A 27,261-nucleotide genomic window follows, 5' to 3' on the forward strand; every position below is an offset into this window, starting at 1 on the left:
TATCTGTAAAGCGCTTTTAATAATGACTCTGTTCTCCATTATGGACTTAAAGCTTTTTTAGTACCCAGTTGACGTCACATCCGTTTTAGATAATTTTGTTGTGGAAAAAAATATATGCGAAATTTCCCAGAATAGCAACAAAGAAACTTGGGTTTCTATTGTACAAACGAGAATAACAGACAACTTAAACACACAATTTGTAAGTTTATACGCCAGTAAAAACACTTTTCAAGTTAGATATTCACTCACAGAAAAATCACGATCATAAACTCTGTTCATTGCAGTGCAGTCTTAAACAAAGACCTTGAAAAGGGTGTGTTATTGTTCACTGTAGGCCAGACACTTATTTCCTTGTGTTAAAAAATGTAGCCACAAACGACGCCCTAAAACTTTTATTTGGCAGAATTCGAAATCCACGAAAAGATATAAGAGGACATGTACTTATTATTTATTTCTTTTTGCTAATACTGCTTTTAAAGCAAAATTATACAATGATTCTACAATGTATACTGCAGTGTATCCCAAACTCTATCTGGCCGACAAAATGTTAGTCAAAAAGTCATTTGGTCAGACAGAAATTCTCAGATTTATTAGATGAAAATTTAGTAGAAAACTGTCAAATTTCATCTGTCAGACAAACCCTGAAACAGTTTGGCACAGACTGCTGCTAGTGTGGTTTAAAAACTTTAACTCTTTTGTTTCAATCTCTCTTCATCTTCACTGTTTTCAAAGATGTGAAGGTGCATCTGCATCAACATGATCAAGAAAAGGCATCGCAGTACAAATAATCATGATAATTACATTGTATCATATATTTTAAGTGTTATAAAATTGAGAATGGAAATGGGGAATGTGTCAAAGAGACAACAACCCGACCAAATAAAAAAACAACAGCAGAAGGTCACCAACAGGTCTTCAATGTAGCGAGAAATTCCCGCACCCGGAGGCGTCCTTCAGCTGGCCCCTAAACAAATATATGGACCATAATTTGCTATTGGGCTCCGTTTCCTATAACTATAGAAAAGTGATAAAATGTGAATTACTGTAAGAAAAGTTGCAACTACATCTAAAGATGCCATTATTTTTATCAACATACAAGTGTATGCTACACTTCCCTAGAAAAAAAATTAAAATATATGTATTTCAAAGATTCTACAACCGTGTTTTTGTGTCGTTTCTCGCGTTATTTATTGCTTCCGAAGAGCATAACGCTGACTGATTTATAGATAATCGTCACCGGCAAATTCGTAACTTTTGCTTTCAAATAACAAAGAACATCGACCAATAAGAATAGTGAGAAGAAAATGCCGAGAACTATAAGCATGATAAGTATTTATGTAGCAGATGTAAGAACAGTGGCGTGATTTTTGCGTCCGATTTCATAACGCAATTTTTAGATGATGTAATCTGCTTTGTTGTAATAGAATTCTTAAAAACAATATGCAAATATGAACTCTCGCGAGATGTTCAAACAGGTAAATCCGAGATGATTTACATTCTTGTTTTGATCTTCGTAATAATTAAGTAAGAAAATTACGTTGCCGTTATGCGTTACATTTCACACGAAACAGAAGTCCAATTATTTATTAAAATTGTTTTTGTCCTTAAGTTCTAACCATTTCCGGTCATACGTGAAACATGTGACTAGCATGTGATCACGCCATTACGGCCGGATGTACGAAATACTAGGTCTAAACATTGTTTTTGTTTCCAACGGGATGTTAGCAAACATAATCTGTAGACTTGTTTCGTCTTGTTTAAAAGGGGAAAATACAATTGTCAAAGTGATTGCGCCGGTGGTCTGTTATTTTTCCTATGTGCATAATGTTACATACGATCCTGTGTGAAAATAAATGCCCAATGACTTGACAAAATCGATTTCATATTTGACAGACGTTAGAACACACTTCGTTTCCCGATAATGACGTGAAGAGTCCTTGGAAAAATCAATCGAAATTACGTCTCTTATCATTGTACCAATGCTCGTTGGATTGATTTAACTTCAGCAATAAATATTACTGGATATTTTAGGTGAATAAATATAATTTAATAAAAAATACATGTTAATATACCGTTACACTTGGAATGTACAAAGTTGGAATCCTGTCACAGTTTTTAATTAATATTTTTTATTCATGTTCTGCAAACACTTATCAGAAACGCAAAAAATTTGTCAAAGGAGAAGTAAACTTTTAGCATGCATGACTTGAAAGGAAGTACTTTATTGATTTTAGCCCACTAAAGTAGGTTAAAATGTGGAAACCCTGTAGATGGTGTACATGTCACAAGTATCACATTGTGTCTATTTTAAAGATTTTAATTCCAAGTTAAAGGATTTTTCTTTACTGGATTTAAAGAATGTTACATTGCCAATGATTTGGAATAAATTGTATATATTAACTGGAAAATCAAAACCAAATATAAATACATTTTTTTTGCTTAAACATCATGATTCAACGATTATGGTATCCTGTATCAATGGAGAAAATATGGAAAATTCTGAATAAAATGTACTAATTGTTTTCAAAACAAGCACATATTTAGGAGTTTTATAATACTGTTACATTTAAGATGGATTTTAAGAAAAAGTATACTGTTCAGATTAATTTAAGCAGATTTTGCAATAAAATAAAACAAAAAAAATGCTTTCGGTTTCTTATGGTTTCCTGTCAGGTTTAAAAAAAACTTTAATATAACATTGAAAATAGATTTTAAATATTAACATGAAGCAAGTAACACTAGTACATGTAGTAATGGTGTTTATTTATGCCTTTTGAATTATATTGTGCAAAATAAAGAAAATAAAGATTGGTTTCCTGTTTGGTTTCATGTCACGTAAACGGTGAATCAAAATGTATTAATTTTTTCTCGAAAAACTCAATTGTTCCATTCATACTATTCTAACACCAACACAACCCACTAAATAAAAGTTTAAATTTTAGAACTTATAAAAAAGGATACAAAAAGAAACCAAAGGCCGAATACCAAATTATGGTCCATATACTAGTTCAGTGATAATGAACGCCATACTAATTTCCAAATTGTACACAAGAAACTAAAATTAAAATAATACAAGACTAACAAAGGCCAGAGGCTCCTGACTTGGGACAGGCGCAAAAATGCGGCTGGGTTAAACATTTTTGTGAGATCTCAACCCTCCCCTATACCTCTAACCAATGTTGAGAAGTAAACGCATAACAATACGCACATTAAAATTCAGTTCAATAGAAGTCAGAGTCTGATGTCAGAAGATGTAACCAAAGAAAATAAACAAAATGACAATAATACATAAATAACAACAGACTACTAGCAGTTAACTGACATGCCAGCTCCAGACTTCAATTAAACTGACTGAAAGATTATGATTTCATCATATGAACATCAGGCACAATCCTTCCCGTTATAGAATACATGTACATGTAAAATAATTTGAAATGGGAGTTTCTCATGTGTCCTTTTTGTAGTAAAACTGAAAACATTTTCTGAGTTATCTTTACAAAAGATTGATGATCAGGATTTGCTTATTATAGAAGTTTATTAGCTATCAAGATAGCAACAATTAATCAATGTTATCTACATGTAACTGGAAATATTTTTGTGTTAAATTTCTGGAGAGAAGGTAAAGTTGAAATCATCCCTTCGTAAATTTTATGGACGCCATCACGAGTTGGTTGACCGTTATGGAATAACCGTTTCACAAATGATATCGGATATGTTCCTTACGTCGTAACTACAATCCCCTTCCCTTTCATGAATTTGACCTACCAAATTAGACTATTTACCGGATTTGTAATCACATAAGCAACACGACGGGTGCCGCATGTGGAGCAGGATCTGCTTACCCTTTCGGAGCACCTGAGATCACCCCTAGTTTTGGTGGGGTTTGTGTTGTTTATTCTTTAGTTTTCTATGTTGTGTCATGTGTACTATTGTTTTTCTGTTTGTCTTTTTCATTTTTAGCCATGGCGTTGTCGGTTTGTTTTGGATTTGCGAGTTTGACTGTCCCTTTGGTATCTTTCGTCCCTCTTTCAATATCTGACAAGGAAATCTGAGAGAACCTTTACAAGTTTGTCCCTTGAACATGTTGCAATGGAAATATCTTTTATTAAGATTTAATTTAAGCATCAAATTCAAAATTGATGTAGTGTGACATGACTAATTCATTAATTTGTAGTCATGGTAGTGTTGTGAGACATAATATAAACAAATTCCTAAATATTTTAACAGCAGTATTGCAAATATACTTATAAATATTATAGTCATAGATTTCAACAACAAGAAGTACATAAATTTGTAAGAAGAAGCTTATTTGATCAATAATGATTTTTTATCATAGTAATATAAATGAAAATGGGAAAATCTTATTATATACATGTACATGTTAATGACTCTAGGAAAGTAAATGTTCAAGTCTTTGTAATTTTTACCTTGCAGTCTTTTGCACTTTATAACAAAATAGATCTAGAGGCTACATGTATAATGCAATATTTTTCATGTTTTTGATTTGCAAATATGTACCAGTAAGCAGTTAAACAAATGAAGTTAAAACAGGGCTATAACTATTTACACTTGATTCCTTATTATGCAATAAAGTGCAACACATGGAAGGGGGGATTAAGTTTTACCCTTTTCCATGACTGTATGTACATCTAGACATCCCAAATTTTGGTTTCCATTCTCTAACATTAGTTTGCCTCAACCAAATGGAATGAAACTTATACACAATGCTCAAAACCACAAAATATAGATTCTGTTTGAAATTCGGGGGAGTCACTTTTATTATGCCCCTCTACGATACCTACGATAGTAGAGGGGCATTATGTTTTCTGGTCTGTTAGTCATTTCGTCCCTTAAATCATTTGTCTCGCTTCAGGTTAAAGTTTTTGATCAAGGTAGTTATTGATGAAGTTGAAGTGCAATCAACTTAAAACTTAGTACACTTGTTCCTTTTGATATGATCTTTCAAATTTAAATGCCAAATTAAAGTTTTGACCCAAATTTCACAGTCCACTGAACATGAAAAATGATAGTGCGAGTGGGGCATCAGTGTACTATAGGCACATTCTTGTTCATTTTCCCTATGATATGATCTTTCTTATTTTAATGCCCAATTAGAGATTTTTCCCAATTTCACTGTCCACTGAACATAGAAAATGATAGTGCGGATCTGCCTATCCCTGTACTATTGGTGAGCATGACCCTCAATACTTTTCTAATTAATGTTAGCGTTAACTGCCTATAAATGTTTACATAATAAGGAAAGGTTTATTTTATAAACACGATGTTTGACAATTGTCACATTATTGACATTTATAAATTTATCATATATGTTAACAATCACTTAAGTGTGAAGATGAACATTTGATACATATTATACATATACATGTACATTTATGTATGATTTCTAATTTCAAAAAACAGATAATTTACCAAAATATTGTGAAAATAAGGATGAGAAATTTTGAAATTGTTGTAATTCTACCTGGATGGAAGAGGTTTTTATGAAAAATAGACTTAAACATTGTTAAATCAACTAAAGAACTTTTTTAATAACTTTTTTTATAAACTAATAAATTAAATGACAATTTGCCTTTTGAACTTAAATTTTGCACCTACATGTAGTATAAGGTATACATCATGTACATACTAACTTAGTAATGAAAATAAATCATCATGATCCTGATGGAAAAATAATAATAATAAAACACTTTATTTAAAAATTAATTATAAATTTTTATGAGATTTTACATAAGACATGTACTTGTTTAAAGATGGGACAGCCTTATAATTACAGGATACAAACTAACCAAAACCGTTAATGCTATTATTAGACATGTAATTTTACGTCATGTAAACAGGATGTGTCTTACCCAAGATACATTATTACATAATCTTTGTTTAAGTTTAAGATGAATCAGAGTACTCCTCCTCAACTTATGTGTAGACAGTTTGAATTTTCAGAAGGTATTATTTTTCACATATATATTTTATTTACATGTACCTCAGATAGGAATAAACATTTTTTTGTAAGTTCTTATAACAACTGTTCTGTCTTACATGGTCTTATGGTTTAAATATTGTACATGTGTAAAAGTAGTTCATGTAACTATATTTTGAACTCTGTAATGTATACAGTGTATGTTGTATATAACTTGTTACAAAGTGGAGAACAATTTTAGGTTTACAATAATTTAAATGCCCAGTAATGGTTTCACAAAAATAAGTTCAGTTGTCAAAACATTAAAAACACTGTTTTTGCAAAATTTAAACTTGGTTCTTTTAATTTAACAGTTTTGGATCTAGGATTTAAAGTAAGGGACTCATGAAGTAAAAATTAGGAGAGGGTATTCACCATTAATATTTACCCCCTAAGGGTGGAGTTTGCCTCTAAATCTGCCTCTCTTTAATGAATTTATACATGTAAAAGTACATATATGGGAGTAGTATATATATCATGAATACTTCCATTAAACAACGTGATCAAGAAAACTAATACCTAATTACTGTGTAGGTTTTACATATTCACATGTCTTAATATATAGTAAAATCTCATATTTATCATAAAGCCTACAGAAATAGGTACATGTGTTAAAATTAGATTTAATATTTCTATTATGATGATTGCCATAAGCTAGTACAGATTTTAGGTCACGAAGAAATTATTTCCAATAAATATCGTCATTTCATTGTTATCATATACTATTATGGAATACTGTTATGAATTGAACCATTGGCTTATTGAGTGTATTTAAATAAACTTGTCTTGATCAGCTGTTGTTCGGTACTTTTAAATAAGTTATAAAGGTAAATTGATACAATTCATGAGAAAATAGGTCAGATGGAAAAAGAAAGTAGATTGTTTATAGATGTGTACATACTTGAATTGATGTTAATTGTCCAGGACTAAACTACACTTTTATTTACTTACTGTGATTGATAAGGTAAGTATTTCATTTTTTTATGGAGTGATTTCTGACAAAGAAAACTGTTGTGAAAATAGTATTTGGACCTTAATCATGTTAATGCTAAATTTCCAGAAAAGGGGAATTCAAGAAATCCTATTTTCTAAATATTGGTTAACTAACAGTGTGTACTCTGTTTCTGGTTGATAGAACATGATAGGTAATAAATAATTGATGAGTTCGACAAAATGACCTTATGAATATGAAATACAACTGGAAAAGGTGTCAGACCAACATTATATTTTTTACTGTAGGTGTTAGTATAGTATAAACACTGTGTTTAGGATTGTTGAATAACAACAATATCAAAACATGAGAGATGTCACATGTCTGAATAAAAGTATTTTTGGGTCATGATTGTAATATTTTTTGGATTGGTTATTCTTTTTATTTTCATTGATTTTAAAAAAATCAAAGAACCCTGTCTTTTTCTTAGATCTTACTGTCATGTGACTATTCTCTACAAAGTTTTGATAAAACCTTTTTTGTATGACGTCAGTGGAGTCATATATCATGTACATGATTTCTCTCAGGTGTGAAATTATCGAAACTCTATATTTTTCTCCATGACCAAAATATGTGCTAGCTTCTGGAAAATTGTCATGATAGAGATATTTAACCTTGGGTTACAGTTTTTTATCGATCACCTTGAAAAATGACTATATTCTTGCAACAATACCACCTAACTGTTTTTTATTAGACTTGGAAATCACAGTTTTTCATTAAAACCAATATTATCAATATTATATATCTCTCACTGTGAAAGAGTGTTTTTGAGTGGCAGTGAGATGAACATAGACCACAATCTGAGATACATGAATATACTAAAGTAGCAGTGTTGTATTGATGTTTATCAGCTGACGACTATTGCTTGAAATGTTCAGTGTATACTGTGGATCTATTTATTTTCATGGGTACTACCGTAATTAATGTATGGTAGATTGAGGAAAAATGGTGTTTTCATGGGTACTAATTAATGTATGGCGGATTGAGGAAAAAAAGTGTTTTCATGGGTACTAATTAATATATGGCGGATTAAGAAAAAATAGTGTTTTCATGGGTACTAATTAATATATGGCGGATTAAGAAAAAATAGTGTTTTCATGGGTACTAATTAATGTATGGTAGATTGAGGAAAAATGGTGTTTTCATGGGTACTAATTAATATATGGCGGATTGAGGAAAAATAGTGTTTTCATGGGTACTAATTAATATATGGCGGATTAAGAAAAAATAGTGTTTTCATGGGTACTAATTAATATATGGTGGATTGAGGAAAAATAGTGTTTTCATGGGTACTAATTAATATATGGCGGATTAAGAAAAAATAGTGTTTTCATGGGTACTAATTAATATATGGTGGATTGAGGAAAAATAGTGTTTTCATGGGTACTAATTAATATATGGCGGATTAAGAAAAAATAGTGTTTTCATGGGTACTAATTAATATATGGTGGATTGAGGAAAAATAGTGTTTTCATGGGTATTTGACTGACAAAAAACTGTTTACAAGCCAAAAGATTTATACTTTTGATGAACATTGAATTTCATAGTTTCCTAGCTTTTATCAAGCAAATCAATCAAAATTCGTTAACAAAGAATAACTTGAATCTGGAATTTTTTTGAATTTCAGATAATTGATTAATATTTATAATAAAAACTAACCCAACTGATTAGGGGTGAGGGTACTTTCATGTATATTTCAGTATTAACTAACTAGCTAACCCCCTTTAGCAATCTCAACTAAATTGGGGAAGTGTTCGTCATACATTTCTTTTCAATTTTCCTGAATTTAAAATTATTCAACATGTTCAAGATTCATATAATTCCTTGTTGGTGTCCCACGATTAATATAGTGACTCCAAAGTACCTTAACTGTTCACACTTAATGGAGTGATCATTAAATGGTCACTGTACAGTGAGACTTACATTTTGTATGTGCTAAAACAGAATTAAAAAATTCTAATTGACAAAGAAATGACTAGGAAGGATGATTATTGGACACAAAAATAAACCTAACACTATATGTATATGTACATGTATGTTGAATGTTTATTTCATATTTATGTTAGTTAATAGTTATTTTTTTTATTTCAGATAAGATGACAGACGCAGTTGATATGAAAAGTCAGAATTCAGACGATTCAGATTACGATGAATCGGATAACATGGACGAGGATGATGAAGATGATTATTGTGGTTACTATGACAATGACACTGATGACCTTGACATTGATAAACCAAAGAAAAGTGATGACCCTGAATATTTTGAATTTGACCTTCTCCATTTAGAGGATGCTGAAAGATTACTGAATGAGGAAGTAGAAGCTTTATGCAGTAAATTAAAGGTGAATGTGACCTATTTTTCTTTTTATTATACAAAATGTAATAACAGTATTCCATTTAGTGTCAGTTTATTATCCATAAGTAATAAAAGATATAAATGGGCTGTAATTCTTAACGCTTTCCTGATATAACAAAAGTTCATGAGTGGCTTTGATTCAAGGGACTATTATAGTTGTACCAGATGTTTTGTATTATTTATGACTCTGAACATTGCAATTTGTGACATCTAATTGATGATATATAGTTATGCACTTTGTGACATCTAATTGTTATATATAATTAAAATGAAAAGAAACCTTCTTGACAAGAATGTTTAAAAAATGTCTAAATAAAAAGATTAAGAGTTTATATGAAATGAATCCTACATGTATGTTTATCCATTTCACTATTAATTTTAATGTAATTCAATGAAGGACAATTGCAACCATTGTCAAAGGGAAGGGTGACCTGTTGTTAGAAATGTTAAAATGCATAATACGATAAAATTATTTGTATGCTGTGAACAAATTGATTTTCTACACAAAGTCTTGTTTTAATATTTCTCATATAAAAAAGAAGATATAGTATGATTGCCAATGAGACAACTATCCACAAAATACCTAAATGACACAAACATTATCATATTTACCTGAAACTAAAATAAATGTTATAGAATGTAAAATCTGAGAATTCAAAATTTGAAATGGTTAATAAACTTATGGAATGTATTTACAGATTGACCCTTCCTTGGCCAAGATGTTACTTCAGGTCCATGGTTGGAATAAAGAATCTATTATAGAAAGGTAAGAAAAGTGGGCCAGAATATAAGTTGTACAGATAAGGAGATGGGGTTTGATTGCTAATGAGACATTTATCCACCAAAGGACAAGGGTGGTAAAACCTCTATAAGTCATTATGTGGCCTTCATCAATCAGCAAAATCTTTACAATAAACCTTTTTAAGAGGCCAAGTCATTATGTGAAACAATTTGAAAGAAAAACTAATTGATTTAATCTTATTTAAAATCAAAAACAGACATCATGAACATGCCAGATGGCAAAAATCTCGACTAAAGGCACATAAATTGTTAGCATTGACATGTTAAATATTTATATAAATTCTAAAAAATCTTACTTTTAATTGGTTCTAAGTACAAACCCAACTAACAAAATGACAAAAGATACAAGTACCGATATCGATCTATAAATGAAAACTATTGAGCTCAAAGCCCACTTTCAACTTGTGAATGTACTGTGTTTCTCAGACTAATTAACTATACTGTAAGTAATTAAAACATCTTTATTCTTACAGATTTAGTTTAAAGATTTCATTAGCAGTCTGAGAAAAGCATGACTTTTTGCCATTGAAAAGCATAAGTTGGGCCATGAATGTTATCACAGGACTGCAATATACGTCTACTTATGTCATAAGCTACATAAACTTCTAGTTGATATGAAAAAATATCAATATCATTCTAATTTCATTACTTTTAATTATCAATTTTTTCTGTCAATACCTAGAAAAAAATAATGAATAAGAAGTTTCATTTCATAAAAATAAATATTTTCCAGATCCCTTATAGACCATGGAAAACTATTGGTAGATTCAAAGATAAAACCAGCTGTGAAGTATAAGGTAGGCTTTTCAATTATGTCATATATAAAAGGTTAAAAGTATGCAGACTGGGTATAGATATGAATCAATTAAAATAGTTAAGAAGAACAAACTTAGTTTCAATGCTTATGTGAATTCCATTTAAACATATTAGACCAGTAGTTAGAGAATTGTAGAAAACAGTATTTAACAGTTATGCAAGCAGACAGTGTGGGTTCTTCTTTACAAAAGTTGTGTATTTTAGTTTGATTTGGATAAATATTTTGGTATCTCATCTTCATTCATATTCTCCCAAGACTTGTCAATATACCTACCTTATTAATTACTTGTTATTTATTGCAGAATACTTATTGTGGTGATTGCCAAGGTGATTGCCAATAATTTCTGTTTGTTACTTGTTTACATGTTTTTTAAGAAATGAATGCTTCTTTTTGTAACTTCATTGGTGTTTAAAGGCATTGACCGAAGTACATTTTGTATGAAGTGTAAAAGCGCTTCATTCTAAAACTGTGCACATGGTCAAATGCTTATAATTAATTTCTTTTAGCTAGGATCATGAAAACACGATTTTTATCAAGTTTTCATTCAATTTACCTGTGCATTTTTTGTGGGTCTTCCTGTCATCATGAATGGTAAATTTTATTATGTAACGAAGTAGTTTAAGGAATAACGTGAGATTGCAGTGTAGCCAATCAGAATAACTTATTATAATAAAACATACATCTTATGTAATTATATAATGTATAAAAACACAATTTGAAAATAACTGTCCCAATCCCATCTATTGTCTGTTTACTAGTTGTGTTTAAGTTGTCACTTTGGTGTCTTTTGCCTCTCTTTAGGGATACCTGTTGTATATTTCAGGATACCTGTTTTAGTAATTATCGTACCTGTCCCGTATGTTACCTGACTGTACAGAAGGATCAGATGCATAGTATTTCCTGTGGACACCAGTTCTGTAGAGAGTGCTGGGATAGTTTTTTCCAAATTCAAATTCAACAAGGGATCACCACAGGTATTGTATACAGGAAACATTAAACTTTGCAGGTTTTTTTCTTAAAATTATTTAAATGACAACCAAATCTTAAAATTGAACAGAAAGGTCTTACTATTTTCTTGAGCTAAAAATCTACAAAAATAGTTCAAAAAGTGAATTTATTTTTCCAGGTATTTACCATGTTACTATTATTTTTCATTAAAAAGTGACATTGTTGAAGATAGAAATCTTACTCTTGTTCTTAATGATAGAAGCAAATACAGTGGTTCATAAAAAACTGTTTTAATATTTATTTGGATTCATGACATAGTTTTATTTGTCAAAATATTGTGGACAATTTTAAATTATGGTGTGTATATGACCTAAGATTATGATTGACAATTCTTTACTTGACAGGGATTGAGTGTATGGAGAAAGACTGTAATATACTGGTACCTGAAGATTTTATTTGCAGTGCTCTCAGTAAACCAGACTTTCGAGATCGTTATTCAACAAGGTCTTTTACAGATCATATTGAAGTAAGTTAAAAATTAAATGAACAAGTAATTCTAATCAGTAGATATAAAATATACATAGAAGAAAAAAAAAGGAAAATGCCTGGTTTTCTATCATAGATATACAGTACATTCCGGTTATTTGCATAGCCTATTTGTCAGACGAAATTATGCAATAAAGCGGAGTATGCTTATATCCGAAATGACAAATTACGGTGTCAAATAACATCGATAGTGCAGATCAGCAAATAAGAAAGATGTACGTCCATAGTCCACTTACAACATAATGAATGTTTATTTATTCTAATAAAAGTTATTTGTCTACTGTCATACATTTTATTTCATTGTGTATTCTTTCAATAAAGTTTATTAACACATTTTGTTTTAGTTTATTATGTACCGACTTTTCCTTTACCTGACATACGAAAATAAAATTGTTCTAAAAATAGATTTGTTTCTATGACCCGGATGTACAAATTAAATTGTTACGCTTTGTTTAAAATAAACTGTTTAACAATACTACACAGTTTATAATCATTGTAAACAATAATTGTGCAATGAACTGCCTTTGATATGCAGTATTTACCAATTACACAGTGTTGTTACACTGTTACTTTAACATCGTTAGTTTCGTTTATGCAAAGCAGTTAACAGGTGATGGGGCCATGCACGGGTTATTTGCTGGACACAAGTGTTGAAAGTGAGAAAATATAATAATCAGAAGTTAATTTTATTTTAGAAAAATATTAAAAAGAAAAGATTGATGTATAAAATTCTTCAACCATATATAAATGCCCTGTAATATTTAACATAAATGTAGATCACCCAAGCTGAATTACGAAATTACACATTGGATAATGATCGATAATTAGCAGGCGTTAATGTTTTAAAAATTCACCCAAAATATAATCTATGAACAATGTTTGAAATCCAATCAATAATTAACACCTTTTGAGATAGAAGATCATAGAATGATTGTGTTTTTACAACAATCAGCTGATTGACATTTTTATGACCTCGAGGCTTAAAATAGAATATGGGAAACTTTACCTGTGTACACATCGAGGCCTTTTCTATAATCATATAAACACGAAAGATACTGTTTTAAAACTTTATTTGAATAACACACAAGTAAATGTGAAATAATAATGAAAATTATGATGCATTTAAGAAAAATATACTTACCAAATTGCTGTTTCCGGTCAAATATCTCGTCAGTTTTAACTGAGCATATCTAGCTGGCGATTATTTTCTATGCAATAAACCGAAATGCCACTTGTAAGGCTATGCATATAACCGGACAATTTAACATTAGGTGAATGGGAAATGGTTTTGTGCAGGAGAAAAGTATGCAATTAAGCGAATTATGCTATTAAGCGGTATGCAATTAAGTGGAATCGACTGTATGTGCATTTTTCTTCTACTCACAAGCATAGAAGATCCTTTTTCTGTCTATTTGAAATTTGTCATAATTTTAAATGGATTTTTATCTTCTTTTCCAAGTTTTAATGTGAACTGCTTTTATTTTAGGGACACCCACAGCTGAGGTTTTGTCCTGGTCCTAATTGTTCAGTCATAGTTAGAGCAAAAGAAAACAAAGCCAAAAAAGTAGAATGTGGACAGTGTAAAACTATATTTTGGTAAGTATGTGTGTATATCACTGATGTTGCAGCTGGTATTCAAGGTATAATGGTTTAGATACTTGCCACTGGAAAATTAGCAAACAAAAGTCAATTATATAATAGTTTACACAACAGTTGGACAAGATTTTATTTAAGAATAATAAAGATGTAATATTGTTTCATTTCCCTGAATCACATTTATAGAATGTCCTGTTTTATATTCACATACAATATAATCTCTTAAGTATCTTTAATTATCCATTTTCTAGATACACTTAAGTATTGCATTGAACATTTATTTTCAGCAGTCCTCAGTACATATATTCAACAATAAAAGTTTGCAAATATGTGAATACAATACAATCATTCATATAAATGAATGCCATAATTAAAGTCATATGAAACTTCAAATTAAAAAAAAATGATGCATATGTTTTTATAACTGAATGGCTAATTTTTATTATAAAACTTATGTACTACATATACTTTTTTCTCAAGAAAATTGTATAATTTGTCGAAAGTAAGAAGAAATTTTCTTTTTTTAAATTGTTCACTTCCAGTAAACAATTTGTTGATATGTTTTTTGTATGCAGTGAACTCAGTGTGACCTTTCTTGTAAAAATCCGGTGATAGCAATACCCATGGATCTGTCATTGAAATAAACTATTAGGCCACACCAATTTAATTTCTTGTTCTACGGATTTTTGGACTCCAAAATTTGGGGCGAGCGAGCGATTTGAAAATTTAAATAAAAAAATATTTATTTTGCAAATTCTTGAGGCGAAGCTTGAAAAGTAAAGGCGAGCAATTATAATTTTTTTTTGTAAACATAAAATAGTAGATTTCGACAATATTAAAACACTTATTTATGATCATTTATCACTTGTACTTTTGTTATTTCTTTAATTTCTGAAGTATTTTTCCCTGTTCATCAAGAAATAATTAAATCTGGTCTTTGTACGTGTGACTGACAATGAGACAATTCTCCATCTAAGTCATATTCAGTTTGGGGGCAACCCCTTAATGTTATAAATACCCCTTTTTTCATGTTTTATGAGTGATCAATATAAGTTATAATATATTTGTTTGTACAAAAGGGCTGATATTTTCTCAAAGAACTATACATCTATCTCTTATTAAATGGTCAAAACATGTCCAAGAATTTTGTAATATTCATGGACTTTAACCATGTTAACACATTTTCTTTTTAACAGTTTAATGTTATTCAAAATAAGTGGACCCCTCTTTTAGAAAAAGTTGTTTAAAATATGATGTAACTCTCCTCTTTTTGAGTACAAAATTCTAACTTTTCAAAGGTTTTGAATAGAAGAACTATACAAATCCTTGGTATTTCTATTTTCTTTTCTACATCAGTTAAATGACCCCTTGTCTGAGGGAGGGTTGTTCTCAACCTGATAATAACAAACACAGTTAAAAGTACGACCTTTTACATGGGGCTTTGATACAGACCAAACAACAAGCTATACAGGGCCCCAAAATTATTAGCGTACACAATTCAAACAGGAAAACCAACGATCTAATTTATATATCCAAACGGGAAAATACCAGTGAACAACATCAATAAACGATAACTGCTGAACGACCGGCCCCTGAATCAATCAGGACAGGTGCATAAACATGCAGCGGCTATGGATAGTTTTGTTTCGCCAGCATACAATATAATTGCAGTTGAAGGCAAATCCTTCAGAAGTTCTTTGTACTTTATTCTAACAACGAACATATTTTGATAGGAAATATAAGTAAGGGGGAAAGAAACCAATGTTTTGTTCTTTACCAGTATATATTTCCGCTTTATATCGGAGCACTTCTTCTTTGGATAAATAGGTTTCATGCTGAAACAAATATTCTCACAGATATTTAAGAAGTGTGGTGGTGTGCTTTTATGTTTAAAATCGTTATATACAGGTTAAAATTATACTGTGATTTTAAAAACAAATGTTGATATATTTTTATAATATTTACCAAAAAAAACAGTGCAGGAAATGGACATGATTACACTTCCGGATGCGGGAAGGTGGAATATAAAAAAAATAAAAAAATTCTGTTTTGAGAAAAATAGGTGTGGGCGGGTCCATCGAACAAGGAATCAAATTGGTGTGGCCTTATCTTATTGTACATGTTATGCACATACTTAATATCCATGCTTTTTTGTTGATTGTTTACTCACTTAGGTAATAATGGGTTAACTACAGGTTTAAAACACAACAATTTATTAGCGGACATATTTTCACATCACAACAGAATGAGAGAAATTTTTATTTGACGATGATACAATATGAATGAGTAAAAAAGTAAAAAAGGATAAAATCATGCATAGAAGACTAAGTTTATGAAATTTACATGCATCGGTTCAAGAATTAAATAAACATTAATTTTCACCAGTCACTCGTTTCACATGACTTTAATGTATCTTGATATTTCATTTACAGTTTTAAATGTGGAATAGATTACCATTGTCCAACAGACTGTGGTACGATAAAGAAATGGCTGACTAAATGTGCTGATGACTCCGAAACAGCTAATTATATCAGTGCAAATACAAAAGATGTAAGTTAACTCTAAAATGTACAGAAAATTGAATAAGTAGTGCATTTATGTGAAATATTACTGATTGGATTCTGTCAAAAAAGGTGAACATTTATATAAAAGCCTGGCGGGGGTTACTGACTATCCTTTCGGGTATAACTGTGCCGACAGCACTTGCCAAATCATAACCCTGTTCTTAACCAGAAAACATTGAAAACATACCATGTTCTAAACCAGAAAACATTGAAAACATACCATGTTCTAAACCAGAAAACATTGAAAACATACCCTGTTCTAAACCAGAAAACATTGAAAACATACCCTGTTCTAAACCAGAAAACATTGAAAACATACCCTGTTCTAAACCAGAAAACATTGAAAACATACCCTGTTCTAAACCAGAAAACATTGAAAACATACCCTGTTCTAAACCAGGAAACATTGAAAACATACCCTGTTCTAAACCAGAAAACATTGAAAACATACCCTGTTCTAAACCAGAAAACATTGAAAACATACCCTGTTCTAAACCAGAAAACATTGAAAACATACCCTGTTCTAAACCAGAAAACATTGAAAACATACCCTGTTCTAAACCAGAAAACATTGAAAACATACCCTGTTCTAAACCAGAAAACATTGAAAACATACCCTGTTCTAAACCAGAAAACATTGAAAACACACCCTGTTCTAAACCAGAAAACATTGAAAACATACCCTGTTCTAAACCAGAAAACATTGAAAACATACCCTGTTCTAAACCAGAAAACATTGAAAACATACCCTGTTCTAAACCAGAAAACATTGAAAACATACCCTGTTCTAAACCAGGAAATATTGAAAACATACCCTGTTCTAAACCAGAAAACATTGAAAACATACCCTGTTCTAAACCAGAAAACATTGAAAACATACCCTGTTCTAAACCAGGAAATATTGAAAACATACCCTGTTCTAAACCAGAAAACATTGAAAACATACCCTGTTCTAAACCAGAAAACATTGAAAACATACCCTGTTCTAAACCAGAAAACATTGAAAACATACCCTGTTCTAAACCAGAAAACATTGAAAACATACCCTGTTCTAAACCAGAAAACATTGAAAACATACCCTGTTCTAAACCAGAAAACATTGAAAACATACCCTGTTCTAAACCAGAAAACATTGAAAACACACCCTGTTCTAAACCAGAAAACATTGAAAACATACCCTGTTCTAAACCAGAAAACATTGAAAACATACCCTGTTCTAAACCAGAAAACATTGAAAACACACCCTGTTCTAAACCAGAAAACATTGAAAACACACCCTGTTCTAAACCAGGAAACATTGAAAACATACCCTGTTCTAAACCAGGAAACATTGAAAACATACCCTGTTCTAAACCAGAAAACATTGAAAACATACCCTGTTCTAAACCAGAAAACATTGAAAACATACCCTGTTCTAAACCAGAAAACATTGAAAACATACCCTGTTCTAAACCAGGAAACATTGAAAACATACCCAGGAAACATTGAAAACATACCCAGGAAACATTGAAAACATACCCAGGAAACATTGAAAACATACCCTGTTCTAAACCAGGAAACATTGAAAACATACCCTGTTCTAAACCAGAAAACATTGAAAACATACCCTGTTCTAAACCAGGAAACATTGAAAACATACCCAGGAAACATTGAAAACATATCCTGTTCTAAACCAGAAAACATTGAAAACATACCCTGTTCTAAACCAGAAAACATTGAAAACACACCCTGTTCTAAACCAGAAAACATTGAAAACACACCCTGTTCTAAACCAGGAAACATTGAAAACATACCCTGTTCTAAACCAGGAAACATTGAAAACATACCCTGTTCTAAACCAGAAAACATTGAAAACATACCCTGTTCTAAACCAGAAAACATTGAAAACATACCCTGTTCTAAACCAGAAAACATTGAAAACATACCCTGTTCTAAACCAGAAAACATTGAAAACACACCCTGTTCTAAACCAGAAAACATTGAAAACACACCCTGTTCTAAACCAGGAAACATTGAAAACATACCCAGGAAACATTGAAAACATATCCTGTTCTAAACCAGAAAACATTGAAAACATACCCTGTTCTAAACCAGGAAACATTGAAAACATACCCTGTTCTAAACCAGAAAACATTGAAAACATACCCTGTTCTAAACCAGAAAACATTGAAAACATACCCTGTTCTAAACCAGAAAACATTGAAAACATACCCTGTTCTAAACCAGAAAACATTGAAAACATACCCTGTTCTAAACCAGAAAACATTGAAAACATATCCTGTTCTAAACCAGAAAACATTGAAAACATACCCTGTTCTAAACCAGAAAACATTGAAAACATACCCTGTTCTAAACCAGAAAACATTGAAAACATACCCTGTTCTAAACCAGAAAACATTGAAAACATACCCTGTTCTAAACCAGAAAACATTGAAAACATACCCTGTTCTAAACCAGGAAACATTGAAAACATATCCTGTTCTAAACCAGAAAACATTGAAAACATACCCTGTTCTAAACCAGAAAACATTGAAAACATACCCTGTTCTAAACCAGGAAACATTGAAAAACATACCCTGTTCTAAACCAGAAAACATTGAAAACATACCCTGTTCTAAACCAGAAAACATTGAAAACATACCCTGTTCTAAACCAGGAAATATTGAAAACATACCCTGTTCTAAACCAGAAAACATTGAAAACATACCCTGTTCTAAACCAGAAAACATTGAAAACATACCCTGTTCTAAACCAGGAAATATTGAAAACATACCCTGTTCTAAACCAGAAAACATTGAAAACATACCCTGTTCTAAACCAGGAAACATTGAAAACATACCCTGTTCTAAACTGAAATATTGAAAAACATACCCTGTTCTAAACTGAAATATTGAAAAACACACCCTGTTCTAAACCAGAAAACATTGAAAACATACCCTGTTCTAAACCAGAAAACATTGAAAACATACCCTGTTCTAAACCAGGAAACATTGAAAACATACCCTGTTCTAAACCAGAAAACATTGAAAAACATACCCTGTTCTAAACCAGGAAACATTGAAAACATACCCTGTTCTAAACCAGGAAACATTGAAAACATACCCAGGAAACATTGAAAACATATCCTGTTCTAAACCAGAAAACATTGAAAACATACCCTGTTCTAAACCAGAAAACATTGAAAACATACCCTGTTCTAAACCAGAAAACATTGAAAACATACCCTGTTCTAAACCAGAAAACATTGAAAACACACCCTGTTCTAAACCAGAAAACATTGAAAACATACCCTGTTCTAAACCAGAAAACATTGAAAACATACCCTGTTCTAAACCAGGAAACATTGAAAACATACCCTGTTCTAAACCAGGAAACATTGAAAACATACCCTGTTCTAAACCAGAAAACATTGAAAACATACCCAGGAAACATTGAAAACATACCCTGTTCTAAACCAGAAAACATTGAAAACATACCCAGGAAACATTGAAAACATACCCTGTTCTAAACCAGAAAACATTGAAAACATACCCTGTTCTAAACCAGAAAACATTGAAAACATATCCTGTTCTAAACCAGAAAACATTGAAAACATACCCTGTTCTAAACCAGAAAACATTGAAAACATACCCTGTTCTAAACCAGAAAACATTGAAAACACACCCTGTTCTAAACCAGAAAACATTGAAAACACACCCTGTTCTAAACTGAAATATTGAAAAACATACCCTGTTCTAAACCAGGAAACATTGAAAACATACCCTGTTCTAAACCAGGAAACATTGAAAACATACCCTGTTCTAAACCAGAAAACATTGAAAACATACCCTGTTCTAAACCAGAAAACATTGAAAACATACCCTGTTCTAAACCAGAAAACATTGAAAACATACCCTGTTCTAAACCAGAAAACATTGAAAACATACCCTGTTCTAAACCAGGAAACATTGAAAACATACCCTGTTCTAAACCAGGAAACATTGAAAACATACCCTGTTCTAAACCAGGAAACATTGAAAACATACCCTGTTCTAAACCAGAAAACATTGAAAACATACCCTGTTCTAAACCAGAAAACATTGAAAACATACCCTGTTCTAAACCAGAAAACATTGAAAACATACCCTGTTCTAAACCAGAAAACATTGAAAACATACCCTGTTCTAAACCAGAAAACATTGAAAACATACCCTGTTCTAAACAAGAAAACATTGAAAACATACCCTGTTCTAAACTGAAATATTGAAAAACATACCCTGTTCTAGACATGCTCAGAAAATATATACCCTGTTCTAGGCCGTATTATGGCGTATAAAATAGATGCTGTTCTAGACCTGGGTTCTAGACTATCTTAAACAGTTAAATAAGCGATCATGTTCTAGACAAATACTTTGTTTACAAAAAGACCCTGTTCTCACAAGCAGGTCATGAAAAAGCGACCCTGTTCTTACCAACAGACATGAAAAAGGGACCCTGTTCTAACCAGCAGGGCATGAAAAAGATACCCTGTTTTGTGGCACACTCATACCACTGAAAATATAAGAAGTACCCCCCCCCCCCCCCCCCCCCTTCCCTGTTATAAAAAACACATAAAATCAGAGAGAAAACCCCTCTGAAGGTTGACTTATAGTCATCAAATCTTTAATTTCATATGATTTTGACAGTTTGAGTAAACGATCTAAAAAAGATTCACATGGAAGGATTTACTAACAGCTGGTCAACAGATAATTGTACTTTAAATGATTTGTGTTTTTCAGTGTCCAAAGTGCCATGTATGTATAGAGAAAAATGGAGGTTGTAATCATGTGGTAAGAATTACAATTTAACTTTATAGAAATCTGTATCTTAGATACTGAATTATACAAATACATGTAACTTTTCTTAATAGTGCTATGCTTGAAACTTTATCTGTAATGAGTTCACATGATCCTAGTACGTTAAACTTATTTTATTTTTTCAAATGACAAATGGATCAGATACAAGTTTTGATCTTAGTTTCAACCATGGAATAAAACGCACAACGTGCTTTACCTTATGAATTTTTTTATTTGAAATTTCATTTGTATAGAAATATGTTTATTTCCATTAATTTTGTACCTCACCTACAGTAATATTTTTACACACTCTAGGTTATATTTTGAAAGGCTTAAGTGTACACCAAAACAATAGGGGTAGACAGTTTCATAAACACTGAATATTTAACCAAATTACTTTATTTTGATTATCTGATTTTAAAACAATGAATTGAAACAGAAAATGTATACACAAATTTAAATATGAATAAATGGAGATATAGAAAAAACATTAATCAAACCTTACATCAAAACCAATCGTAGTTATTTTATATATTTAAAAATTAACAATTCTTAATTAAAAAAAAAAGAAAAAATTCAAAGATAAAGAAAAAAAATATGTGAAAGGAAACAAAATGTATATAATTTGTTCAATTATATTTCAGCAATGTACAAAGTGTAAACATGACTTTTGTTGGATGTGTTTAGGAGGTAAGTTTTATTCTTGTTTATATCTTTAACTTAATTTATTTTTAAGTTATTTTATAATTGGTTGCTATTTCTAAAATTTTCCTTTGATCTTTCTGTGTGAAAATTTTCAATCTCACACTATGCAAGTGTCATGTTTTTTATGGACACACCTGATCAGTAGAGGCTCATTTAGGCTATTAAATTTGAAATACTAACATTATGGGACCCACCAAATTAAATTATAACCAAATATATTCTTAGTGTATTCTAAATATTTTCTGTATCATTGAATTTTTCAGATTGGAAGGCACATGGCAGCGAGTATTATGAATGCAGCCGATACAAAGAAAATCCTAACATTGCTAATGAATCCGCTCACGCTCAAGCTAGAGAGGCTCTCAAAAAATACCTCTTCTATTTTGAAAGGGTAAATTGACATTCAACTAGAAATTTTACTTTATTTATATACTATTTATTTTGCACTACGAGCTATATATGTTTGGCTGTTTATGGAACAGGCAAGTCATTTAGAGATAATTCAACTCTATAAAATGTAACTTGGACCAAATGACAAAGGAGTGGGGTTTTAAATGTACCCTAATCTTCATGAAAAGACACACTTTTTGGGATGTGAATAAGCTGCAATGTGTTTTCCTCTCTTAAAAAGATATTACATTTAGAAGAGTTTTGAGTTATTCATCTCTCTGAAATCCGATTCTGCAGCTTTGACATCATTCCCATGCTCCAACATTAGCATCTTTTAAGTTTTTAACTATTTTGTGTCTCAGAAATTAAACTGAGTAATTTTGTATTTGATTACATCTTAAAATATAAATGAGCACCAAAAATCTATAAGTGATAGTACCTTTTAAATAAACTTAGTATCCTCCAGTTGGATACAAGAAATGCATACTATTGTTATGACGATGCTATCAATTAACTATTTCAGTGGGAAAATCATTCGAAGAGTTTAGAGTTAGAAGAGCAAACGTTACTTAAAATCACATCCAGAATTCAGGATAAGGTGATGAATAATGCTGGTACATGGATTGATTGGCAGTACTTGTTAGATGCTGCAGGTCTTCTCAGAAAAGTAGGTATTTTAATGTGTATTGTAACTGCAATATTAAAAGCATGGAACTTCAGGAAATTATAAATTAGTTCAAGTTTGGAGTATTGAAACAATTTTCTATATAAAATAAAAGCATATTAAAAAAATCAAAATTTGCTATTTAAAAATGTTCAAAGTTAAAATTGATATTCAAAATAATATTGGATAATTCATTTTACAATTTGTTTCCTTTCTTCAATATCTTTATATTTAGATGTCTGCCTGCCTTCCACCCTCAAAAAAGGGGGAAAAATCTCAATCTATTCATTCAAACAAAAATCATTTGTTTAATAATTAGTAAGTTAGCCAATGATATATATAAGTACATACTTTTATTTACAGAAAATCATATAACAAAAACTTGTTTTTCTTTTACAGTGCAGATACTCACTACAATACACATATCCATATGCCTACTTTATGGAAAAAGGAGCCAGAAAACAACTGGTAAGTATATAATCAAAACAAGACTGTTATTTCAGAATTTTGTTTACCAAAATAAAGAAATTAGTATTAGATTCGTAAATGTGGTTCATGACAGTTTTTGTTGAACTTGCGACTTTTGTCGCCAAAGTGGTACACAGTAATCCTTCATTCTGTCGACGGCAGCGGTTGCAAGAAATATTCACTCTGTGGTTAAAATTTTTTGAAATTTTATAAACTTTCTTAAATTATCCTGGATTTCTACCTAACTTGGACAAAAGCTTGTTTGTAATCATACGGTAGTATCCAATAATAAATTTAAAAAAAAAATAAATCCTGTTTATCCTTAATTTACTTATAATAAGTTATAAACTGGCTTTTTATTAAAAATCATCAGGCGAATCCCCCGTAAATGGATTTTTCCCCCTGAAGTATAGTGATAAGTGGCTTTCATAAATAATGCTTTTATTTAAGAAATAATTGATGCAAGCTATACTTTATTGTAGTTTTAACATGGGTAGGCATTATATTCATGATTATTTTTTTGATTTAAAATAACACGAATATAATGCCTACCCATGTTAAAACTACTATGAAGTATAGCTCTCATCAATTATTTTGATTCTGATTAGGACAATTAAGGTAATTTCTAACTCCAATGTGTATAAGTGTAAAGAGTTAGTGCAGGCTCTTCCTGGAACCTACCGTTTTGTTAGTTAACAAGCAAACAACTGGCAATGTGATTTTTAAGAGGGAGGAGGTTTGAACAGCCAACATAATTGGTTGTCGTATCTAGGTCAAACATGTCAATTTGGAATTGCAACACATGACAGCCATAAGAAATGAATAAGTAACAACATGTGCATCATTTTAGAGTTAGGGAGGGATTTAAGTCAATGAAATATATTTAATGCATGCCAATTTAATAAAATTAATTATTCTGCAGTAGTTAATATACGCATGTGCAAACAATTTTTATTGGATTTAGAATATGGGTTTATTCACAAAGCGAAAGAAGCATGTCATACTAGAATAAGCATACTGATTTCTTTTTCAGTTTGAATATCAGCAAGCTCAGTTAGAAGCTGAAGTAGAAAACTTATCATGGAAAGTAGAAAGAGCAGAAATTACAGACAGAGGGGTATGTGTTTTGGGAAAATGTTGATAGAATTATTATTTATTTTTCGCGTCAACTGCACAGGGGTAAAAAAAATCATGATTTCACAACAAAAAAGACATATGTAAGATTTATCACAACAACAAAATTCACCATGAAATCATACCAGTTAACATTCTTCAAGGTCAAAAAGTCAAATGGGAGTATTAGTAAAATGGTGAAGAAGAGTGTATACTGTGAATTCATTTGCTTTAGAGGGTATCAATTTTCGTGCATTGAGGAAAACTTACATTTTTTTAGATATTTGAATTCATGGTTTTGCCGATTTCTGTGTACAAAGCCTATAGAAAATTGTAATTGGTTGAACATATAAAATTCAGGGTTAACCTGTACCCATCAAACCCACAAAAATTGCTATCCAATGAATAATAATGAATCCACAGTAAATGACATACTATGACCTATCCATGTCTATCCAATGAATAATAATGAATCCACAGTATATGACATACCATGACCTATCCATGTCTATCCAATGAATAATAATGAATCCACAGTAAATGACATACTATGACCTATCCATGTCTATCCAATGAATAATAATGAATCCACAGTAAATGACATACCATGACCTATCCATGTCTATCCAATGAATAATAATGAATCCACAGTATATGACATACCATGACCTATCCATGTCTATCCAATGAATAATAATGAATCCACAGTAAATGACATACTATGACCTATCCATGTCTATCCAATGAATAATAATGAATCCACAGTATATGACATACCATGACCTATCCATGTCTATCCAATGAATAATAATGAATCCACAGTAAATGACATACTATGACCTATCCATGTCTATCCAATGAATAATAATGAATCCACAGTATATGACATACCATGACCTATCCATGTCTATCCAATGAATAATAATGAATCCACAGTAAATGACATACTATGACCTATCCATGTCTATCCAATGAATAATAATGAATCCACAGTAAATGACATACTATGACCTATCCATGTCTATCCAATGAATAATAATGAATCCACAGTAAATGACATACCATGACCTATCCATGTCTATCCAATGAATAATAATGAATCCACAGTATATGACATACCATGACCTATCCATGTCTATCCAATGAATAATAATGAATCCACAGTAAATGACATACCATGACCTATCCATGTCTATCCAATGAATAATAATGAATCCACAGTAAATGACATACCATGACCTATCCATGTCTATCCAATGAATAATAATGAATCCACAGTAAATGACATACTATGACCTATCCATGTCTATCCAATGAATAATAATGAATCCACAGTAAATGACATACTATGACCTATCCATGTCTATCCAATGAATAATAATGAATCCACAGTAAATGACATACTATGACCTATCCATGTCTATCCAATGAATAATAATGAATCCACAGTAAATGACATACCATGACCTATCCATGTCTATCCAATGAATAATAATAAATCCACAGTAAATGACATACCATGACCTATCCATGTCTATCCAATGAATGATAATGAATCCACAGTAAATGACATACTATGACCTATCCATGTCTATCCAATGAATGATAATGAATCCACAGTAAATGACATACCATGACCTATCCATGTCTATCCAATGAATAATAATAAATCCACAGTAAATGACATACTATGACCTATCCATGTCTCTATTTTACAACTAATATAAATGAGGAACTTCTAAACAAAGAATCATAATACATTAAAGCAAAAGTATTGATTATAACACATATTAAAAGAATCTACTGTCAGGTAAACAAAAGCCTAGAAAAATTAGCTAGCTTTAAAACTGAAAGAAAGTATATAAAAAACGACTACTATTGAAATTTTGAAAAATTCACATGTTGCACCTATAAACAAGAAGACTTTAAGAATTTACTTTTCTGTTTATTTCAGGACCTAGAAAATCAAATGGATGTTGCAGAGAAAAGACGTCAAACATTGTTGAAAGATTTCCTAGAAATCTGACGAGTTATCATGTGACATTGATCAGCTCAGGGAGATTATTGTTAGATGATTGTCATTAAAGCTTTAAGTCAAAATATAGGTGCCAATCATCGTCAAATGTTAATGATGTCGGCTGAAAACGTAATTCCTATTGGTCTCACTGTTAAGGCATTTGGTAAATGGAGAAAAAACAGGGAGATTGAAACAGTGAGGTGTTGATATTTGCAATGTATGATAATTAAACTAAAGATTTTTAACACATTTTGCAAATATAAATTAAAATTAAAATTCTCAAGTTTTAATTGTAACTGTATTAGTTGATTAAAACAAATATGTAGCAATATTGTTAAAGTACTACCAATTACCAAATATGCTTACAAAATTATTAGTTTTGTCTCAGTACAGGTGCACAGTTATAGTGCTCATCAATTGTAAAGGTAATAATTCCTTCACGAAAAACTAGTTTTCTTTTGATAACCACTTTTTCAAGTAAAATAAATCGCATA

The 27,261-nt window shown here is 31.0% G+C and overlaps 1 protein-coding gene across 3 annotated transcripts; it reads left to right on the forward strand.

Moving 5' to 3' along the window:
• Positions 1 to 61: 61 nt before the first annotated feature.
• Positions 62 to 27,223, forward strand: LOC134727797 (potential E3 ubiquitin-protein ligase ariadne-2-like). 3 transcript variants are annotated; one of them, XM_063592197.1, is made up of 15 exons: positions 62 to 199; positions 9,060 to 9,310; positions 10,023 to 10,090; positions 10,859 to 10,922; positions 11,766 to 11,916; positions 12,295 to 12,416; positions 13,923 to 14,032; positions 16,465 to 16,582; positions 21,354 to 21,404; positions 22,055 to 22,100; positions 22,379 to 22,506; positions 23,029 to 23,172; positions 23,569 to 23,637; positions 24,671 to 24,754; positions 26,705 to 27,223. In XM_063592197.1, exons 2-15 carry the CDS (start codon positions 9,065 to 9,067, stop codon positions 26,774 to 26,776), a joined length of 1,473 nt encoding a protein of 490 aa, XP_063448267.1. In that variant the 5' UTR covers positions 62 to 199; positions 9,060 to 9,064; the 3' UTR covers positions 26,777 to 27,223. The 3 variants fall into 3 exon arrangements, with proteins under 3 accessions (XP_063448267.1, XP_063448259.1, XP_063448275.1); XM_063592189.1 differs by lacking the exon at positions 62 to 199 and adding an exon at positions 5,833 to 5,964; XM_063592205.1 differs by lacking the exon at positions 62 to 199 and adding an exon at positions 6,784 to 6,941.
• The last annotated feature ends 38 nt before the right edge of the window (positions 27,224 to 27,261 follow it).

This window comes from Mytilus trossulus, chromosome 1 (genome assembly GCF_036588685.1).
Source record: "Mytilus trossulus isolate FHL-02 chromosome 1, PNRI_Mtr1.1.1.hap1, whole genome shotgun sequence".
Classification (NCBI taxonomy): domain Eukaryota; kingdom Metazoa; phylum Mollusca; class Bivalvia; order Mytilida; family Mytilidae; genus Mytilus; species Mytilus trossulus.